The 20,588-nt window shown below is 66.1% G+C and overlaps 2 protein-coding genes across 2 annotated transcripts in view; one reads left to right on the top strand and one right to left on the bottom strand.

Moving 5' to 3' along the window:
• The window catches only part of GPSM1 (G protein signaling modulator 1), a 32,885-nt gene extending 32,600 nt beyond the window's left edge, over nucleotides 1-285 (bottom strand). Inside the window, exon 1 of the mRNA XM_066366693.1 lies at nucleotides 263-285. The gene's annotated coding sequence lies outside the window, so the exon portion shown is untranslated. The remainder of the gene's footprint in view (nucleotides 1-262) is intronic.
• CCDC187 (coiled-coil domain containing 187) overlaps nucleotides 201-20,588 on the top strand; it is a 53,002-nt gene continuing 32,614 nt past the window's right edge. Inside the window, exons 1-10 of the mRNA XM_066362652.1 lie at nucleotides 201-291; nucleotides 2,396-2,497; nucleotides 3,524-3,547; nucleotides 4,102-4,231; nucleotides 6,830-6,953; nucleotides 8,664-8,831; nucleotides 8,949-9,121; nucleotides 14,241-14,749; nucleotides 17,131-17,229; nucleotides 19,832-19,924. Coding sequence (XP_066218749.1) covers nucleotides 201-291; nucleotides 2,396-2,497; nucleotides 3,524-3,547; nucleotides 4,102-4,231; nucleotides 6,830-6,953; nucleotides 8,664-8,831; nucleotides 8,949-9,121; nucleotides 14,241-14,749; nucleotides 17,131-17,229; nucleotides 19,832-19,924 — 1,513 coding nt within the window. The remainder of the gene's footprint in view (nucleotides 292-2,395; nucleotides 2,498-3,523; nucleotides 3,548-4,101; nucleotides 4,232-6,829; nucleotides 6,954-8,663; nucleotides 8,832-8,948; nucleotides 9,122-14,240; nucleotides 14,750-17,130; nucleotides 17,230-19,831; nucleotides 19,925-20,588) is intronic.

The following is a 20,588-nucleotide window of genomic DNA, read 5'->3' as shown; positions in this document are numbered from 1 at the left end:
TTCTTCTAGCACATTCCCCCCCCCACCCCCCCACCCCGTGCCCCAGTCTGGGCCCCAAGCACGTCTCCAGCCATCCCTGCCGGGCCTCATCCCCAAAGGGGCATTCGAGTGAAGAAAAACAATTTCCTGTCCAGACCGTCCTCCTGGCCCCAGTCAACAGCTCGGGGAGCAGAGAGCGGGTGCTCTGGGCGGGTGCCGACATGGAGGGGGCAGGGGGTGATGCTGGACCCGGTCCCGAAGCCGCCACCCCTCACGCACCTACCCGCTGCTTCCGGAGCGCCAAGGGCTCACGTCAGCCCTGCCAGGACCCTGCTCTCGGGACCATCAGCAGCCCCGCCCCTCCCTGAGGGCACCTGTCACCCTGCCCGCCGCCACGCAGCACTCCCTGGCATCCTGTCTCCTCGGCACGCCCCTCTCGTAGGGACGGACGGGAGGACAGGGCAGCGGGTTGCCAGGCTGGGCCGCAGGGCGGCTGAGGTGCCCCTTCCTACCCCTGTCCCCTGGACAGCCTGCCTGGCAGGAGGGAGACGACAGCAGGCCGTTGCAGGGCTCTGGCTGCACCCCTGGGAATGGGGAGCACGGGGCTCCCTGAGAGAAGTGTGAGGGAGACCAGGAGAAGGTGGCCAGGCTGCCCGGAGCCGTCCAGGGACAAAGACCCGGCACAGTGGGATGTGCAGCCTCCGTGGTCCCCGGGCCCTTGTCAGGGCCTGATTGATGGCCGGCACGGCAGCCTCTAAGCCCTCAGCCCTTCCTTCCTGCTGTCCCCTCCTCTCTGGGGCCCCTCCCAGCAAGGCTTCTCTTGCAGGGCCCAGGGGGCAGGGCTGGGACTACAGCCTGGTGCTCCCAGGACTTGAGGGCTCCCTGCCAACCTCTGCCCCCCTGGGTTCCAAACTGGGGAGGGAAGAGCTGGGCAGGGAGGAGAGAGACAGAGAAGTACCCGGTTAAGAAAAACAGAACTCAGGTTTACCGCTGTTTCCAGTAAACTCGTTACCCTGAGAAAAAGAACTTATTCTTCTGCACAGTTTGGGGAGCATGTGCCCCCCACCCCGCCATTGCCCCGAGGCGCCCCCTCATCACCCACAGCCATTTCCTCTCCTTGGGGGCCTCCAAGTCCCTGGAGAGTGGCGGCCGCTGGGGGTGGGGCCTAGAGAGGTCACAGGCGCGTGCTGCAGGGAGCCCGAAACAGGCTGTCCACCCCTGGGGCCCGAGTGCCTCGCTGGGCGATGCCGGCCGCCCAGGAAATAGCTGGAGGCCACGTGAGGCTGTGCTTCACCCGTGTCATCGAGTGACACCTGGCCTCACAGCATTCCTGGGTACTTGCTGGCAGCTGCCAGCTTTGTCACTCAGAGCGTGTCCTCGGGGCCTGTGGGAGGACGGAGGCAGGGCACACAGGGAACGGGCGCCCACGCCTTTGTCCCCGGCAGGTGGCCCCTGTGACTACAACCCTGGCCCGCCCATCCGATCGGTGTCCCACCCCCAGGCCTGGCAGGCTGTGACACTGAAGGCTAGAAAGAGGCAGAGAGACAGAGGGAGAGAGGGCAGGACAGACAGACAGTGAGGGAGACAGGCAGGGAGCCGGCTTCAGGCCCAGCCCAGCGCTCACAAGCTGGGGCCCCTGGCCCTTGTCTGGGCGGCTCTCCCCTCTCAGAAGGAAGCCTGGCGGATGGACAGGGTTCTTCCCGGGAATCCCTTCCCCTGGGCCTGGGGCAGAGCAGACACTCTACCAGGGAGAGCTCTCATCATAAAACCTACCCCTACTGACCCCTCCCCCCACCTGGGCTGACTCCTGTCTGGCTGGAGCTCTGGCCGGCTGGTGCAGGGACCTCCAGACACAGGCCTGGGGGTGGGGGCCAAGGGGTGCAGTGAGCCCGATGTTTCCTGCCCCGCTGGCACCACATCAGAGGGAGCCCAGGTCCCTCCAGGGCCACCAGGCTGAGGAACAGGAGCTGGCCCGCTGGCTGGGAACCCGGAGAAGCAGCTGCAGAGAAGGCCCTGGAGGGGGGGCCGTGGACCCTTTGGTGCCCCTGCCCACCTCATCCTCACTCCCTCTGGGCTTGGCCCCCGGGTGCTCACCTCATCCTCACTCCCTCTGGGCTTGGCCCCCGGGTGCTCACCTCATCCTCACTCCCTCTGGGCTTGGCCCCCGGGTGCTCACCCCCTTCTCACTCCCTCTGGGCTTGGCCCCCGGGTGCTCACCTCATCCTCACTCCCTCTGGGCTTGGCCCCCGGGTGCTCACCCCCTTCGCACCACCTGCCAGTCCTGGGGTGTGATCGCAGAGCCCGGAAGATGTCCAGGCCCTATGGGACCCACTCACTCCCACAGGAACCCCCCTTACCAACCTGCACCCACAGCTCTGGGGGAGGCCAGACTCCTGACAGCCTCGCTCCCTGCCAGGTGTGGAGGAGGCAGGGCCCCAGCCAGCCCTCGCCCTGCGCCCTGCCCTAAGACACCCTCGTTTTCAGCTACGCCTGGGGCCGCCGCCTCGCTCCCTGCCAGGTGTGGAGGAGGCAGGGCCCCAGCCAGCCCTCGCCCTGCCCTAAGACACCCTCGTTTTCAACTACGCCTGGGGTCGCCAGGTGGGCTGGATGGAGGGGGCAGGTGCCCCTCTGAGGGCGTGGGGTCCAGGCTGCTGGGGCGCAGAAACGTGCGGGGGAGCGTGGAGGGGTGCTCGGAGCACGTGCGGCCGTTTCCGTGAGGATGTGGGCCGCAGGAAGGGGCCGTGCTCAGGGTCGGAGGACACAGGGCCCAGGCACGGCACAGTGGGAGCTGGGGAAAGGGGCGCAGCCCACCCCAAGCCAACAAGACCTGAGGCGCTGGAAGGATGTGGGGCCACACCCTCACCCATGCCCCTTTCTCCCTCTCTCTCTCTCTCCCTCTCTCTCTCTCCCCTTTTAATTGATTTTAGAGAGAGGAAGAGAAAAACATGGATTTATTGTCCTACTTATTCAGGCATCCACTGGGTGATTGATTCTCGTGTGTGCCCTGACTGGGGATCCCGCCCGCAACCTTGGCGTATGGGGAGGACGCGCTGACCAGCTGAGCTGCCCGGCCAGGGCCCGCGCCGGTGGTCTCTTTCCTGAGCCTCTGCCCAGCTGTTCCCAGCCTGCCCAGGCAGCTGACGGTTACTGTGGAAACCCCCATCCTGCTCAGGGGCCTTCTCCCCCACCCCCACCCCCACCCCCACCCCCACCCCCACCCCCACCCCCACCCCCACCCCCACCCCCACCCCCACCCCCACCCCCACCCCCACCCCCACCCGCTTTACATTAAACCCAGTCAGCAGCCTCTCCTCTGGCCAGGCCCTAGGGGCGGAGCACGGAGCTGCATGTAGCATGCTAGTGGGGGGCCCAGCACCCCCTTTCCCGGGTTGATTCTTCCCAGCTGCCTTGAGACAAGGAGAGAGAGACCTTTCCCTAATTTCTGAACCTCCTGGTCAGCTCGGCAAGAAAAGGGAGGGACCCTGGGAGGGCGTGCATAGTTTCTGGCGTGGGGCCCCTGTGTCTGTGGCCCTAATTCACCTAGGGGCAGCGGCCTCCGTGAGACAAGGTGAGCATCCATGAGAGGCCCTAGGGAGCCCTCAGTGGGAAAGCCTCTGACCCCAGTGATTTCATCTGTGGGCTAGGCACTGCCCCCAGCAATCTGCAAATCTCCCGGGTCGGACAGGCACTGCCCTCCCCCCCCCCCCCCCCCGCAATATGCAAATCTCCAGGGTCGGACAGGCACTGCCCCCGCAATATGCAAATTTCCCGGGTCGGACAGGCACGGACATTTCCCAAAGGAGCTGTGACTGCCCGGGGCCGCTGACCGGGAAGCTGCAGGAAGGAAGGAGAAATGGGACTGGGCCTCCCTCCCCAGCCAGACAGACACAGGACCCTGGGGCCCCTGGACCTGCCCCTCGAGGGTCCTTCCCTCTCCTTGCAGGACTGTTCAAAGCTCAGAGCCCGCGATGCAGAAACCAGGGACAGGAGCCCTAAGAGCCGGCCCCCTACCCACCTGGAAGGCGAAGAGGGGGGTTGGGGGGTGCCGGGGAGGCCTGATTTTAAGGCAGAGTCGGTGGCTGAGGGTGAGGGCCATGACCTTTTGACATGTGTCACTTCCAGGTTCCAGGTGGGGGACAAACCCATCTAAGCCAATTATTCACTCACAGACCAAGGAAGTGACCCAGCGGATCCACTCCAAGCTGGACTTTGGGCAGAACTCTGTTAATCGTCACTCTGCCGGGGTGTCTGGGTATCGGTGTGAACCCCGGCCCTGTGTCCTGTGGCCCTTAAAATGCCTGGTATTCCAGGTGCCAGGTGTCTCCTGGCTGCTCTGACCAAGGCCGGCGGGCCGGCCCAAGGGCTCCAGGCCCCTCTCCAGCTCAGGCACACAGCTGCCGCCACTGTGGTCTTGCTTGGAGTGCCCAGCTCTGGTCCGAGGTGGACAATGTCCAGCAACTCCCTAAGGGCCGAGAGGCTGCTGTCCCCCACTGCCTCCGGAGGGCAGGAGTACCCGAGTATTCAAAAGACAGAGCTTCTGCCCCAAACCCACACGTCCTGAACACCAAGAATGGCACGAGACTGTTTCTCTAGTGCAGTGGTGGTCAGCCTGGTCCCTACCGCCCAATAGTGGTGGTCAACCCGGTCCCTACCACCCAATAGTGGTGGTCAACCCGGTCCCTACCGCCCAATAGTGGTGGTCAACCCGGTCCCTACCGCCCCCTAGTGGTGGTCAACCCGGTCCCTACCGCCCAATAGTGGTGGTCTGCCTGGTCCCTACCGCCCCCTAGTGGTGGTCTGCCTGGTCCCTACCGCCCACTAGTGGTCAGCCCGGTCCCTACCGCACAATAGTGGTGGTCAACCCGGTCCCTACCGCCTGCTAGTGGTGGTCTGCCTGGTCCCTACCGCCCCCTAGTGGTGGTCAGCCTGGTCCCTACCGCCCCCTAGTGGTGGTCTGCCTGGTCCCTACTGCCCACTAGTGGGCATTCCAGCTTTCATGGTGGGCGGTAGCAGAGCAACCAAACTATAAATAAAAAGATAGATTTAACTATAGTAAGTTGTTTTATATAGATTTATTCTGCCAAACTTAGCGAAAATCTGACATAAAGTACTCGGTAAGTAATTATTACTATATGCTATAACTTGCTGTAACTCTGCTTTATAAATTTTATAAAGTTACTTCCCTACTTTATAAATCACCATGACTGTGGAACTGGTGGGCAGTTAGAAAATTTTACTACTAACAGAGATACAAAAGTGGGCGGTAGGTATAAAAAGGTTGACTACCCCTCTCTAGAGGTTTATTTAAGGGGAACGGGGAGGAATACAGTGTCTGGGGGTGGGGTGGCAGAGGCCAGCGACACCCCCTCCCCAGCACCCTGTCCAGGGGGCTAGCTCCCCAGCCAGGACAGGGAGAGGGTGCCCCCTGCTGGCATTGCTCCCTCATTGAGCTAAGCCGTGCTGAGAGGACTGTGGATTTTCATTAGACTGCCTGCCCTCCCCGCCCCCTTAGACTCCTAGGGGCAGAGCACCCCCCCACCCCCACCCCCGTGGAGACGCTTGTGTAGCAGCTGGGAGGACGCAGGGACCTAAGCCCAGCAGCCCAGACCCGGAGGAGCAGTGCTGGGGGCCAGGCACAGAACGCAGCCGGCACCCACGACCCTCCTGTGCTCCCAGCCAGGTGCCAGGCCGAGTCCAAGGACACGGGGCGGGGGTGGGGTGGGGGTGGGGGCTTTGGTTTTGAGTTTGGTGTAACCGGCCCTCGAAGGGCCTCTGGCTGCCTAGCACCTCAGTCCCTGTCTCTAGGCCTGAAGAAGAACTGTCCTGGGTGACCACCCCACGTACTGCTTCTCAGAAGGGCCAGATGGACCCGTCCACCTGCAGGCTCCCTGGCTCCTGGCCACCCAGAGATTTGGGGGGGCCCCTCGGGTTCCCCAAGGAGGAGGGAGGAAGCAGGGGCCTTGCGCTGGGAGGGGGACAGCAGCCCTTCCAGCACTGACATCTGGGGCAGGGCTCTGAGCCACACCCGAGACCTTCCCCGGCCCTCCTCCTCCTCCTCCCCCTCCTCCTCCCTCCTCCCCCTCCTCCCCCTTCTCCTCCTCCTCCTCCTCCTCCCCCTCCTCCCCCTCCCCCTCCCTCCTCCCCCTCCTCCCCCTCCCCCCTCCTCCCCCTCCCCTCCCCCTCCTCCCCTCCCTCCTCCTCCTCCTCCTCCCCCTCCTCCCCCTCCTGCCCCTCCCCCTCCTCCTCCTCCTCCCCCTCCTCCCCTCCTCCTCCTCCTCCTCCCCCTCCTCCCCCTCCTCCTCCTCCCTCCTCCTCCTCCTCCTCCTCTTCCTCTTCCTCCTCCTCCCCCTCCCCCTCCTCCCCCCCTCCCCCTCCCCCCCTCCTCCTCCTCCCTCCCCCTCCCCCCTCCTCCTCCTCCCCCCCCTCCTCCTCCTCCTCCCTCTCCTCCTCCTCCTCCTCCTCCTCCTCTTCCTCCTCCTCCTCCTCTTCCTCCTCCTCCCCCTCCTGCTCCTCTTCCTCCTCCTCCTTCTCCCCCCCCTCCTCCTCCTCCTCCTCCCCCTCCTCCTCTCACCCCCACAACTTCACACTTGGCCCCCCCCCCCCGCCCTAGCTGGAGCAGGGTGCTGGGCGGTGCACGCCGAGAGCCTCCACTGCCCTGCCTGCCCCAGACCTCGCACCTAGGCACCTAGCAGGGGGAATGCCCAGGGGTGCCAGGCCACCTCCGCCCAGGTGAGGCTCTGTGCGCTGATTTTTTCCCAGGCTCCGTGGAGCCGCCGATGGCCTGGGGGTGGAGCCCTAATGAACTCGCGCCTGGGTTTCCCTGGCAACGTCAGGGCGGGTCTCCCTCTAGGGCTCCTGCTCAGCCTCCCGTCCTACCTCTGGAGAACTTAGAGGGCTCTTGGCGGCTGCCCTTGGAACCATGGCTGCTGTCCGGTGCCCTCCCACAGGCAGGGAGGCCCGGAGGCTTCCAGCAGGTGAGGACCGTGGTCGGCCTGCCCCAGGCACCTCGAGAGGGTGGGGTAGCAGGTAGGGGTGGGGACACGGGCGCGTCACCAGCCTGGCTTTAGCCTTCCCGCCTGCCTTCCGTGGACTTGGCAGGGGGCAGACTCACTACCCTTCCTCTGTCGTGGTCTCCTGGGGAGGGTTCTTCCTGTCTGGGGCACCCCTCTGATGGCTTGGGGCCTCCTCAGAGTCAAAGCCAGGCTGAGTGGAGAGTGGGCTGCCCGCCGGCCCTCCCCGCTGGCCTGCCCTGCTGTGGGCTCAGGTCCTGCTATGGGCGGCAGTACGCTGCCATCTCACAAACTCTGCCTCAGTGGCCCCATCTGTAAAATGGGAGCACACACTGTCCCAGGCTCCTCATGGGGCGTATGGGTCTGCGCCTGGTTTCACCCGGCAGGCCTGTGACTGACGACGGGCCCGTCCAGCCACTCCCTTTGGGTGAAGGGCCTGGATACCCGGGCCGTCCCGTCCTTCCGGAATATTTCTACCGAGTGTGACTCAGAGGTTGAGGCAGCTGGCGGAGGGAGACCCTCAGCCGTGCCCTTCGAAAGCCATGGCCCTCTCAGGACTGTTCCGAGCCCCTCGAGGACGGTGTTGGTCCCCAGGGAAGGGGTGTCGGTGTCCACAGGCTCCTTCCCGGGGTCGCTGGGGCCCGGGGCTGTGTCACCACTCTGGGCGCTGCTCGTTTGGGGGAGATGGTACGGAGGGAAGGTCTCTGTGCTGTGTCTGTGGGCAAGGTGACGGCGCCTTCCTCACGGGCCGTGGTCAGGTTGCACAGGGGGACATGCTGGGCGCAGAGTGCCCCAGGTGGGGGCTGGTTGCAGGGGTTGTTCTCCACGGCCCGGTGCTGGGAGCAGGCCTGGGGCGGGGTGAGCACCCCCTGCTGACCTGTCCAATGTCTGTGAGTCTGTTCTGTGCAGACAGGGGCCCCGGGCTCCCGGCGAGGGCAGGGGCTCCAGGGTTCTCTGGGCTGCATCTCGGCTCCTACTCGCTTAACCGAGGGGCTTGCCTGGGCTCGGCCGAGAGCGGGGTGGGGGGAGTGGTCCGCGGTGCCTTCCTGTCCCCGCATCGCCGCCTCTGATGGAGCAGCCCCGGCTCTGACAGCCGTTGGCCGCCCCTCACCCGTCCACGCCTCCGTCTGGCTTCCCAAACTGCCGGTGGCCTCGGGTCCCCTTGTTCCCGCCCTGGCATCTGCCACCTCTATGTGGTCTCGAGTCCCCTTGGGGCCTGACCAGCCCGGAGCAGTCTGCCAGCCTCCCTGGGGAGCGACTGGCGGAGGCCCAGAGGCTGTCGGAGCTCAACGGGGGCGGCAGAGGCTTGGGGGGGACGCCACCCTGAGCAGACCCCACACGAGGCCTGCGGGCAGCTCCGCCAGCCCGTCCTGCTCGCCTCGCTGGGCGGAGCCTGCTGTGCGTGTGTGTGCATGCGTGTGCGTGTGCATGTGTGTGTGCGTGCGCGTGTGCATGCATGTGTGTGCGTGTGCATGTACGTGTGACCTCCTGTGTGTCAGAAAGACGGTGGGTGCTTTTGTGCAACAGGGTACAAGGTGCCCAGGTGCCAGTCATCAGCATGCCCTTTCCTGAGATGTGACCCGAGCCTGGCGCAGCCTCTGGAGGGCTTCCCTGCGGACCCGCTGGCCCCTTGTGCCCTCTCCGGCCCTTGCATCCGGGCATGGCCTATTGCAGGGCCAGTGTGGGGACCGCTGCTTCCCCAGGCCTGGTCTGAGCGGGCAGCCCTCGGGGGCCATGCCAGCGTCCAGCCCTGTGCTGGCTGTGGTGGCCGCCCAGCATTCTGCGGTCTCGAACCCCGGGGCCCCGGGAGGAAGCGGGCAGGGCAGGCCTTTGTCCTTCACGGTCCGCTGACTCTGTCCCCGGGCCTGCTCAGGCCTGCTCGGGGCTGGCGTCTCCAGGGACGAGGCGGTGACAGGTAAACAGTGTGGATACTGAGAGCCGAGTGCTACCAGTTCCCAGGAGGAGGTCCGTCCCTACCCTCACCCTCCGGCCGCCCACCACCCAAACCCGCCGTCCAGCCCGGGCCTCGGGCTCCTCATAGGGCAGCGGGCGGTGGGCGAAGTCTGCGGGCACAGGTGGCCCCCGGGTGAGGGGCCGCCCCGGTGGCATCGAGGGCAGAAACTGCCACCCTGGTGAGTCATCCCTTTCGGGCGGTTCTACTCAGGTGACTTGTGGGGTCAGGCAGTGGACGGGGCTGGCCATCTGACCTGGGGTGGGCTGCATGAAAACCAAGGAGCTGGCTTTCTTGGCCTGTGCCCGGCCCCGCGGCGCCTGGCCCCCTGGTAGCGTGTTCTGTGCTGTGTGTCTCTGACCCTCCAGGGGACTCTGCCGAGTGAGGGGCTAATGTTCTGCACACTTTCCCGATGGACCAAGTGACACCTGAGAGCTAACTGACCTGCCCACGGTTACTGGCGGGCACCTGGTGTGTCTGGGGGTCCGAACTGTCCACCACCATGTCCATCATGTGCCGGGAGGGAGTGGGGGGCTGCTCTGTTCTTCGAGCCAAGAAGCCCACCCCTTGTGACCGTCCCAGTCTGTGGGGGCTGAGCATGGCCCTAGGAGCACCCACAGGGGCCAGCATCTCTCCATGCCTAGCTTCTGACCCTGCTGGGACCCTGGACTGGGGTCTGGTGGCTGAGCCTCTGGACGGGAGCTGGACATCTTCCTTAGGACTGTCATCAGGGGCTCCGTGCAATGCCCGGCCATGAGCATTTGCCTGCCAGGCCCTCCCTGCCCCCCAGCAGTCCCTGGCCCCGGGGGGGGGGAGGGCAGATGGAAGGGGTGCCGGACCCACTCACACAGTGGGCATGAGGGGGCCTTCCTCAGCGCGACTGGCATCAGGACGTGAGGGTCACGACCCTGGCGGGGTCAGGAGCGGAGCCGCGTGCATCTGTCTCACGGAGCCGGAGGGAGCCGTGGGGTCTGGTCCCGGCAAACATCCCACTGGGCTGATTCAGCTGAGATGCTGCCCAGGACAAGCGAGCGAGCGCAGGCCTGCCTGGCGTGGGGGCCGTGCGTCCAGCCCAGGCCGCGGCCTCTGCCCACGGGTGACCCAGGGTGAGGGCTGCAGCCCAGCCCGGAGAGCGACGTCACCCCGGCAGGGGCGGTAGTGGGGGCTGGACATCAGCCGAGGGTCCTGCTGCATCCGGAAGCCTCGCCGAGAACCCGGCGGGGTACGGCCGGCCGGCCGGGAGGAAAGTTGGGGGCTTTGTCGTGACTCACGGGGTGACAGCGACTCTCGTGGGGTTTATTTCCGCGTTCACCGCGCACTTGTCCCGACCTTGCTCGAGCGAGTGTGTCAACGAACGAGCCGCTTGCCGTGTCCGAGACGTAGCTCTTGTGTCCCCGCCGCTGCAGGCAGCTTGGCGCCCACACAGCTTCCCCGCTCGTGGGGAAGAGGCCCCTGGGCCCGCCCGTCAGGAGAAGAAGAAGCTTGGCTCTGGGCTCCAGCCCCTTCTGCTCAGAGCGACCCTTCCCCCGGCCATTGCAGCCCCCCCCAACTGCTCGTGACCCCCGACTGCTCGTGACCCCGACTGCTCATGACCCCCCCGACTGCTCGTGACCCCCCACTGCTCGTGACCCCCGACTGCTCGTGCCTCCCCCGACCGCTCGTGACCCCCCGACTGCTCGTGACCCCGACTGCTCGTGACCCCGACTGCTCGTGACCCCCCGACTGCTCGTGACCCCCCGACTGCTCGTGACCCCCCACTGCTCGTGACCCCGACTGCTCGTGACCCGCCACCGGCTCAGTGCCCCCCCCGACTGCTCGTGACCCCGACTGCTCGTGACCCCCCGACTGCTCGTGGCCCCCCGACTGCTCGTGACCCCCCCGACTGCTCGTGACCCTCCACTGCTCGTGACCCCCCGACTGCTCGTGACCCCGACTGCTCGTGACCCCGAATGCTCGTGACCCCCCGACTGCTCGTGACCCCCCGACTGCTCGTGACCCCGACTGCTCGTGACCCCGAATGCTCATGATCCCCCGAATGCTCATGATCCCCTGACTGCTCGTGACCCGCCACCGGCTCAGTGCCCCCCCCGACTGCTCGTGACCCGCCACCGGCTCAGTGCCCCCCCCCGACTGCTCGTGACCCCCCGACTGCTCGTGACCCCCCCACTGCTCGTGACCCCCCCCCTACTGCTCGTGACCCCCCCCTACTGCTCGTGACCCCCCCACTGCTCGTGACCCCCCCACTGCTCGTGACCCCCCCCTACTGCTCGTGACCCCGACTGCTCGTGACCCCCCGACTGCTCGTGGCCCCCCGACTGCTCGTGACCCCCCCCACTGCTCGTGACCCTCCACTGCTCGTGACCCCCCGACTGCTCGTGACCCCGACTGCTCGTGACCCCGAATGCTCATGATCCCCCGAATGCTCATGATCCCCTGACTGCTCGTGACCCGCCACCGGCTCAGTGCCCCCCCCGACTGCTCGTGACCCGCCACCGGCTCAGTGCCCCCCCCGACTGCTCGTGACCCCCCGACTGCTCGTGACCCCCCCACTGCTCGTGACCCCCCCACTGCTCGTGACCCCCCCCTACTGCTCGTGACCCCCCCCTACTGCTCGTGACCCCCCCCACTGCTCGTGACCCCCCCACTGCTCGTGACCCCCCCCTACTGCTCGTGACCCCGACTGCTCGTGACCCCCCGACTGCTCGTGACCCCCCCACTGCTCGTGACCCCCCGACTGCTCGTGACCCCGACTGCTCGTGACCCCCCGACTGCTTGTGACCCGCCACCGGCTCAGTGCCCCCCCAACTGCTCGTGACCCCCGACTGCTCGTGACCCCGACTGCTCATGACCCCCCGACTGCTCGTGACCCCCCACTGCTCGTGACCCCGACTGCTCATGACCCCCCCGACTGCTCGTGACCCCCCACTGCTCGTGACCCCCGACTGCTCGTGACCCCCCGACTGCTTGTGACCCGCCACCGGCTCAGTGCCCCCCCAACTGCTCGTGACCCCGACTGCTCGTGACCCCGACTGCTCGTGACCCCCCGACTGCTCGTGACCCGTCACCGGCTCAGGGCCCCCCCATGGGAGTGACTTCACCAGGTGCTCACAATCCCCAGAGGGGGGCGGGCTGGGGCGGGGTCTCTCCGGTCACCCCAGGATACACTGCCTAGCTGTCCTGGGGACCATGCTGAGCTCAGGGTAGCTGACCGCACCGCCCTGCCAGGGTCATGACAAAGGTGACGGGAAGCCCGTTGCAGGTGACGGGAAGGAAGCCCACTAGGGCTGCTCTGGCGACTATTTCTACGAGAACAAGGGGCCCCGGGCAGGCACGGTGCCAACAGGGAGAAGGGAGAGCTGAGAGGCCGTGTCCACTTCCCCCTGACCCGCCTCAAGCAGCCACGGGGCAGCGGCTTCGAGCGAGTGGCTGATGTTTTTGTCTTAGTGTCAGGGTCCGGGTACGCAGACCCTTGTCCAGCGGTTCCTTTCTGTGGGGGCTTCCAGGCAGACCCCCCTCCACCCCACGCCCCCACTCTTGGGACCAAACCTTGAGCCCGACACCAGCCTGGGCTTGAGCCCAGCCCTGCTCCTGACATCGACCCTGGGAGCCCCCCTTTGGCCCCAGCCCCTCACTCAGGCCGAGGCTGACCCCCACCCCAGCCTTGGCAGCTCACTCAGCACCCACGGCAGCCGCCAGCCTCACCGTCCCGGGAGGACTGAGGTGGGGGCGCTGCCTGGAGCCCCCCGTAGCAGGCGAAGGCCTCGGCACTGGTTGCTGAGTGACACAGGTTATTATGCTGTCACTGGCCCACATGGAATTCTCTCCCACCCCCCTCAGCCCCTGAGAGGCAGCTCGTTAAACAGCAGCCCACAGGCCAGAGCCAGCTCAGGGCCCAGCAGCCCGCCGTGCCCACCCACCCAGTTCCATGACCACCCCGAGGGTGTCCATCACGGGCGGGGGCCCAGGGCAAGCCAGCGTCTGAGTGGGGCCGCGGCCACCCTGCCCGGAGCGGGAATGGACCCTGGGCCACAGACCCCGAGGCTGCCCCGTGAAAACCCCCAGGCGGCTCACGCCGCTCCACCCTCACGCCTGGCCCTGCGGCCACGTCCACCTGCCTAGGGGACATGGCTCAGCCCCACGCCACAGGCAGCCGGCGACGCTGGCCCCTCTCCCTCGGGGCACCGGGGACGCCCGCCGCCCGGAAGGCCAGCAGCCAGCCCAGGTAGTGTCCCTGCTGACATGGACGCGCCAGTCCGAGTCCCCGTGAGGAGCACGGGCTGGGGGGGCCGGAGTGCCCCTGCCGCGTGCCTCAGTTTCCCCACCGGTCTAGGTTGGGCTGATTGTGGTGCCTAACCACAGGGGTGTGGTCGGGACCCGAGAGAGAAGGTCTCGAGACAGCCACGCACGGGGGCGCTGTCCTGCCCCCTGCCCCCTGCCCCCTGCCCCCGGCCCCCTGCCCCCTGCCCCCGGCCCCCTGCCCCGGCCCCCTGCCCCCGGCCCCCTGCCCCCTGCCCCCTGCCCCTGCTCCCGGCCCCCTGCCCCGGCCCCCCGCCGCCTGCCCCCTGCCCCCCAGCCCCGGCCCCCCGCCCCCTGCCCCCGGCCCCCTGCCCCCAGCCCTCTGCCCCCTGCCCCCTGCCCCGGCCCCCCGCCCCCTGCCCCCGGCCCCCTGCCCCGGCCCCCTGCCCCCGGCCCCCTGCCCCCTGCCCCCTGCCCCGGCCCCCCGCCCCCTGCCCCCAGCCCCCTGCCCCGGCCCCCTGCCCCCTGCCCCCAGCCCCCTGCCCCCTGCCCCCAGCCCCCTGCCCCGGCCCCCTGCCCCCTGCCCCCAGCCCCCTGCCCCTGCCCCCTGCCCCCAGCCCCCTGCCCCGGCCCCCTGCCCCCTGCCCCCAGCCCCCTGCCCCTGCCCCCGGCCCCCGGCCCCCTGCCCCGGCCCCCTGCCCCGGCCCCCTGCCCCCTGCCCCCTGTCCTGCCCCCTGCCCCGGCCCCCTGCCCCGGCCCCCTGCCCCCTGGCCCCCTGCCCCCTGTCCTGCCCCCGGCCCCTGCCCCCTGCCCCCTGCCCCGGCCCCCTGCCCCCTGCCCCCGGCCCCCTGTCCTGCCCCCTGCCCCCTGCCCCCTGCCCCCGGCCCCCTGTCCTGCCCCCGGCCCCCTGCCCCAGCCCCCTGCCCCCGCCACGCCTTTCTCAGCCTGTGGGCGCTCTGACAGGAACGCGGGGAGCAGGAGGGGTGCTCCACTGTGGGGTGCACTGTGCAGGGTTCCGCTGGGTCCCCACACCTGACCGGCTGCCTCTGCTTCTCTCTCCCAAGGGCCGATGGGCTGCGTCCACCTGCAGCCAAGGATGACCTCATGGCTGCCCTGAGGAGGCCCGGGCACTCTGAGCGGCCAGGCGCCCCGCGGGAAGCTCCCTACGCGGCCTGGTCTGACCACAGCGAGAGGCCAGGCCCCCTGGGGAAGACCTGCAGCCACCCGGTGTGGACGGCAGGCGGGAGAGCCAAGGACGGGGACAGCTCGGTGTCCTCGGGCCGCCTGTCCGGCTCCTCGGGGGGCCACGAGTCGTGCGCTCCCCCCCACAGGCCCTGGAAGGAGAGGCCCCAGGGGCCGGGGGGCCGGCAGCGTCCCAGGGAGAGCAGCAGCCCGCGGCTGGAGCAGCTGAGGGAGAGGATCCGAGCCCAGGCGCAGGGCCGGGCCAGCTGCGCCTCCCTGGCCACCTCCATGCCCCCCAGGGCCTCGCCCCTCCGCAAAGCCCCCACGCCGGCCCCCCGGAGGAAGGTCCAAAAGCCGAAGAAGCCCCCTCCTCCGGCCCCGGCCCACAAAGGTCAGTGGTGGCTTTTTCCTGGCCAGGGGCAGGAGGGCTGTCCTGGGATCCTGGGTAGACCACCCAGGCGCAACGTGGGTGGTCCCCGAGGCCCCGAGAGGGGCTTCCCGCCTGGGAAACCGAGTCAGGCGGCAGCCCTCCCTCTCCCCTGCGGTGCCGGGAGCTGGACCTCAGCACTAGGAGGGACCGTGGCCGTGAGGGGAGGGGCTGGGGGGCTGCTGGAAGGCGGAGGGACGGTGTGTGGGCAGGAAAGGCGCCCAGGGAGGTGTGCGAGGGACCGGGTCCCCTGGGCCTGGGGTCTGCCGCCTTGTGGAAGGGGCGCTGGGGTGGGCTCAGCAGACAGATGCGTGTCGTGGTCAGGGGTATGGGCACTCGGGTCAGGAAGGCCTCGGAAAGCTTTCAGGGGCTTTCAAAGGTCCTTAAAGACAAGGAGTGGCCTGACCAGGCGGTGGCGCAGTGGATAGAGTGTCAGACTGGGATGCGGAGGACCCAGGTTCGAGACCCTGAGGTCGCCAGCTTGAGCGCAGGCTCATCTGGTTTGAGCAAAGCTCACCAGCTTGGACCCAAGGTCACTGGCTTGAGCAAGGGGTTACTCGGTCTGCTGAAGGTCCATGGTCAAGACACATATGAGAAAGCAATCAATGAACAACTAAGGTGTTGCAACAAAAAACTGATGATTGATGCTTCTCATCTCTCTCCGTTCCTGTCTGTCTTACCCTATCTGTCCCTCTTTCTGACTCTCTGTCTCTGTAAAAAAAAAAAAAAAAAAGACAAGGAGTGTCCCCACCCTGTGGCGGGGGGGGGGGGACTGGGGCGGGGCAGGGCAGGGCGGGGCGGGGGCAAAGGTAGGAATTCAGAGGGACATCCCAGTGCAGCTCCCCTGGTGGGCAGAGGTAGAGAGGGGACCCCGGGGCTCTTCTTGGCGAGCAGGTGCATGCTGTTTTCTAGAAGAAGAGGGCGGGGATGTTTTCACTTTTTTTGTTTTGCTTTATGAATTGTATTTATTTATTTCTATCACTTGAGAGACAAAGGAAGGGAGAGAGAGAGTGGACGCATTCACCTGCTGTTCCACTGAGTTGTAGCGGAGCTGTGGGTGGATTGGCCGTTTCCCGTCGGTGCCCTGACTGGTATCGGACCCACAACCCCGGTGTTTCAGGATGATGCTCTAACTGACTGAGCTAGCCGGCCAGAGAGAGGACAATTTCTTTTTAAAGTATTTTTAAGCCCTGGCCGGTTGGCTCAGTGGTAGAGCGTCGGCCTGGCGTGCAGGGGACCTGGGTTCGATTCCTGGCCAGGGCACATAGGAGAAGCGCCCATTTGCTTCTCCACCCCCCCCCTCTTCCCTTCCCGCAGCCAAGGCTCCATTGGAGCAAAGATGGCCCAGGCGCTGGGGATGGCTCCTTGGCCTCTGCCCCAGGCGCTAGAGTGGCTCTGGTCACAACACAGCGACGCCCCGGAGGGGCAGAGCATCGCCCCCTGGTGGGCAGAGCGTCGCCCCTGGTGGGCGTGCCGGGTGGATCCCGGTCGGGCGCATGCGGGAGTCTGTCTGACTGTCTCTCCCCATTTCCAGCTTCAGAAATTTAAAAAAAAAAAAAGTATTTTTAAGATAATATCTTCATTTAAAAGAAATTGTCAAATACACATGTGAGATTTACCCATCTTACCCATTTTTAAGCACACGGCTCAGCGGCGTGATGTCCGTTCACACTGTTGTGCGGCCGCCGCCACCGTCCTCTCTGGGACTCTCTCATCTTCCCCAAACGGACCCTCTGTCCCCATGAAACACTCACCCCCACCCCTCCCCCAGCTCTGTCTCTGTGAATGTAACTCCTCTGATCCCCCCACATGAGTGGGGTCCAATAGGATTTGTCCTTTGGACTGTTTTCTTCAAGGGAGGGGCCCGGCCTGTGTACAGTAGCGCCCCCTGCCAAGCACAGACGGGGGAATGAAGTGGTCAGCATTCCTTGTGTGCCCGCCTCCCTTCCCCAGCTGCCCTGGTCAGCGCTGTGGGGACGTCCCTCTAAGTCATCCTTCACTTGGCAAAAGCAGGACCCTGCCTGAATACAGCGACAGTCCTTTACCATTCTGCGCTGTCCAAACACACGCGCTGCCCAGATCGGGACACACGGAGCCCCCTGCTCACCGCTGGCTGGGCGAAGCCTCGGCTGGGCACGGCAGTGCCCGCTCTGGCTGGAGAGCCACTGGCCGCCAGCTCAGCACTGCGTGCGTCCGGATTGGCCCGTGGATGCACTTGGGTCTGGGGTCTAGTCGAAGGCTGTGTTGAAAGGCTCTCGAGCGACTGCCCAGTGGGGACCTTTCCCTTGACCTCTCCCAGAACCCCCCTCTCCTCGTGATAACCTCCTCTGTGTGCTCTGCTCCAGGCTTCAGCAACCCGAGCACCGCTGAGTGTGGAGCTGAAGACAAGACAATCTCTGGCCAGGAGCGTGAGCCCTCCGGGGTGTCCCGATGCCAGGCCTCAGGTGAGTGGCTCTGTGGCTGACCATCCTGGCTCCCCGGTTCAGGGCTCAGGTCCTGGTGTGGGCAGCGTGAGCAGCACGGCTCTGGGCCCAGCACTCGCCACATAGCCTCTCTCACCTTGTGTGACTGGCTCTAGGATCCCACCTCACAGACAAGGACACTGAGGGTCAGAGAGGACCCCAGCCAGGAAGGAGCAGAGCGAGTATTTGGACCCTAGAGGCTGTTCTCTGGAGCTTGACTTCTAACCCTTGGCCTCCCAGCAGGGAAGGAATCCAGGCAGGGCCTAGAGGCCACACCAGGACTCAGAGGGCAGGGACCCGGGCAGGGGCGTGTCTCCTTGCTGAGATCTGCACAGAACAGCTGAGGTTGTTCCCGCACGGCCACATGCCGGCCACAGAGGCCCCCCAGGTCCTGCCCGCCCTGGGCTCACGGCTCCCTCTCGCAGTTGGGAGGCACTGCCTGCCTGTCCCCCAGAGGGCCCTGCCGTGCCACGGCCCAGCCTTGCTCAGGAGGTGCTGAGGGTTGGCAGTGGGTCTGCAGACTTCCAGACGGGCGAGGAAGGCCCAGGGGCCAAGGGAACCATGAGGTCTGGCTCACTCATCACCCACCAGAGAGGAGGGGTGGGGACAGAGGGGCAGATGGGAGCTGTTCCCGGGAGCCGGAGGGCAGGGAGCCAGGGCTGCTGTGGGCTTTGGCGGGCTCGCTCTGAGGCAGGAGTAGGGGGTCCATGGTGGCCAGGGTGGCGAGGGGTGGTCAGCTCTCCGGTCGGGACTCCGGTGGGTGGCAGCCGTCGGCACGTGTGCGGGTGTGCGTCTGGTCTTAGCCGGACGTGTGCGGGTGTGCGTCTGGTCTTGGCCGGATGTGTGAGCCTGGTGCAGGAGCAGGCCCGACGGAAGCTAAGGGGCAGAACCCCACCCCTGACCCGGCTCTGGCTGAACCGTGGGCTCCCACAGCTCCTCACAGGATGTGCCCGTCTCTGTCCTCCTCCACGCACGAGCGCCTCACGGCCCTAGCTTATCCGCTGGTCATCCTCTCGGCTACCACCCAACAGAGGCCGCTGGGGCCCATCGGCAAAACTCGGGGCTTGGCCGTCGGTCACGTGGGGACCTCAGCACCCCACTGTCTTCGGTCACCAGTTCCTGCCAGTCACATCTCCTCTGCCTGGTTTTAGAACCCTCTGGAAGCAGGGTGTGGGGCAGGGCCTGGGTCTTTTTTTTTTTTTTTTTTTTTGTATTTTTTCGAAGCTGGAAACGGGGAGAGACAGTCAGACAGACTCCGCATACGCCCGACCGGGATCCACCCGGCACGCCCACTAGGGGGCGATGCTCTGCCCCTCTGGGGCGTCGCTCTGTTGCGACCAGAGCCACTCTAGCACCTGAGGCAGAGGCCAAGGAGCCATCCCCAGCGCCCGGGCCATCTTTGCTCCAATGGAGCCTCGGCTGCGGGAGGGGAAGAGAGAGAGAGAGGAAGGAGAGGGGGAGGAGTGGAGAAGCAGATGGGCGCCTCTCCTGTGTGCCCTGGCTGGGAATTGAACCCAGGACTTCTGCACGCCAGGCCAACGCTCTATCACTGAGCCAACCGGCCAGGGCTTTTTTTTTTTTTTAAGTTGTAGTAAAACACACGTAACAGAAAATTTGCCGCCTCCACCATGTCTGGTGCACGGCTCAGAGGCGTGAGGTCCGTTCACACCATTGTGCGGCTGCCGCCACGGTCCTCTCCGGGACTTTCTCCTCTTCCCAAAGTGACTCTCTGTCCCCGTGAAACACTCATTCCCACACAATGGAATCTACTCAGCCAAAATAAAAACAAAAAACAGATAAAATAAAATGAAATAAAATAAAAAGCACTCGCTCCCCACTCCTCCCCCAAGCCCTGGCACTGACCTTTCTTCTGTGACTCTGACCCCCCCAGGCCCCCGTGGGAGTGGAGGCCACAGTATTTGTCCTCCTGGGGGGGGAGCCTGGGTGTTGAGACCCAGCCTGCCCGCAGGGTCAGGGCACTGAGGACCAAGGCTGGACCCGGCTGCCCTGGGGGCCAGGAGAGCCCTCCGGCCAGTCTTTGCCCCGTGCACCCTGGCCGTGTGGAGAGGAGACGAGGGCTGTCTGCTCCCTCGCACTCACTCACTTGTTGGTCTTCCCTCCCGCCCCACCCTGTGGGACTTGGATAGCCCGTGTCCACTCTGGATCTCCATGTCTCCCTGACCATCCAACCAGGGGGGACCCCAGCTGTGCGAAGGCCCCTCTGACTCTGGCTCTCTGCGTCTCCCAGTGTGGCCAGCTGCCCTGCCCTCGGTTCACCTGTGGGCCAAATCAGTCATTTATTCACTCAACAAACACGAACGCCGCAATCCAGCCCCAAGTTGGGAGGTTCTTCCTGCCCTCGGGGGGCTCTCGGCGGCCAGACACTGGGGAATTTGTGCACAGTCCGGGGGGCGTGGTGAGCGGAGCCCTGCAGGGAGATTCCCAGAGGGCGACCCCACGCAGCAGGCTGAGAGGGGACAGACGGCCACGTGTGCCCTCCGGAGCCCCGTGCTCAGCCCCCCTCCACTGGTGTGAGACCGCTGCTCACTCTCCCCTCTCCACTCTCTTCTCTCGCTGTGTGCAGTTCCACGGGAAAAACCCAAAAGCATGAAAAGTAGTTCTTGCAGAAGAGAGAAGACCGGCAAGCTGCCCCCGCGAAGAGCTGCCGAGGACAAGGGTAAGGCTGGTTCCCTGGGGCCAGCGGGGCTCGGGGACGCGAGCTTGCAGTGGGGGTGGGTGCTCACCAGGTGGGGCACGTGCTGCAGGCTGGCTGGCGGCCGGCGGCTGCCCCAACGCTGTGTGTGCCGGCGCGGAGGCATCGGGGGTCCACAGCGGCCAGGCGGGAAGGGGGTGGGGTCTGCCATGCGTGGAGAAGGGGCGGTGTTGCCGCCCGCGTCTCCTCCGGGGTAACTGTTGGCCTGGCCATTGCCGGGCAGCGGTGGGTCCCGCCCATGCCTTGGTGATGAAGTGATGTCCACAAACCCCCACGTTTGGTCCCAGAGGCGCTCACACATTCGAGCTGCTCCTGGGCATCCTTGTGCCTCAGTTTCCCCCCGTGGCATGAGACGACCGTCCTGGACAAGGGAGTGGCTAGTGTGTGCCGCCCAGGTCGTCACCCTTCCTCCCCCCCCCCCCCCCCCCCCCCCCCCCCCGTGCTGCGCTGGAGGCGGGCCCTGAGCGAGAGGCAATGAGGAGGAGGAGAAGGAGGAGGAGGAGGAGGAAGAGGAGGAAGCACCCCCTTCCCACCAGAGAGTGAGGGATGTGGGGAGACGTGGAGAAGTTTCCAGAAGCCCCATGGAAAACGTGCAGAATATCACATCGTCTTGCGTGGTCGTCCTCCC

The sequence above is a fragment of the Saccopteryx leptura genome, chromosome 2 (assembly GCF_036850995.1).
Source record: "Saccopteryx leptura isolate mSacLep1 chromosome 2, mSacLep1_pri_phased_curated, whole genome shotgun sequence".
In the NCBI taxonomy this organism is placed as follows: domain Eukaryota; kingdom Metazoa; phylum Chordata; class Mammalia; order Chiroptera; family Emballonuridae; genus Saccopteryx; species Saccopteryx leptura.
The sequence above is the reverse complement of the archived record's forward strand: the minus strand, read 5'-3'. Positions and strand labels throughout refer to the sequence as shown.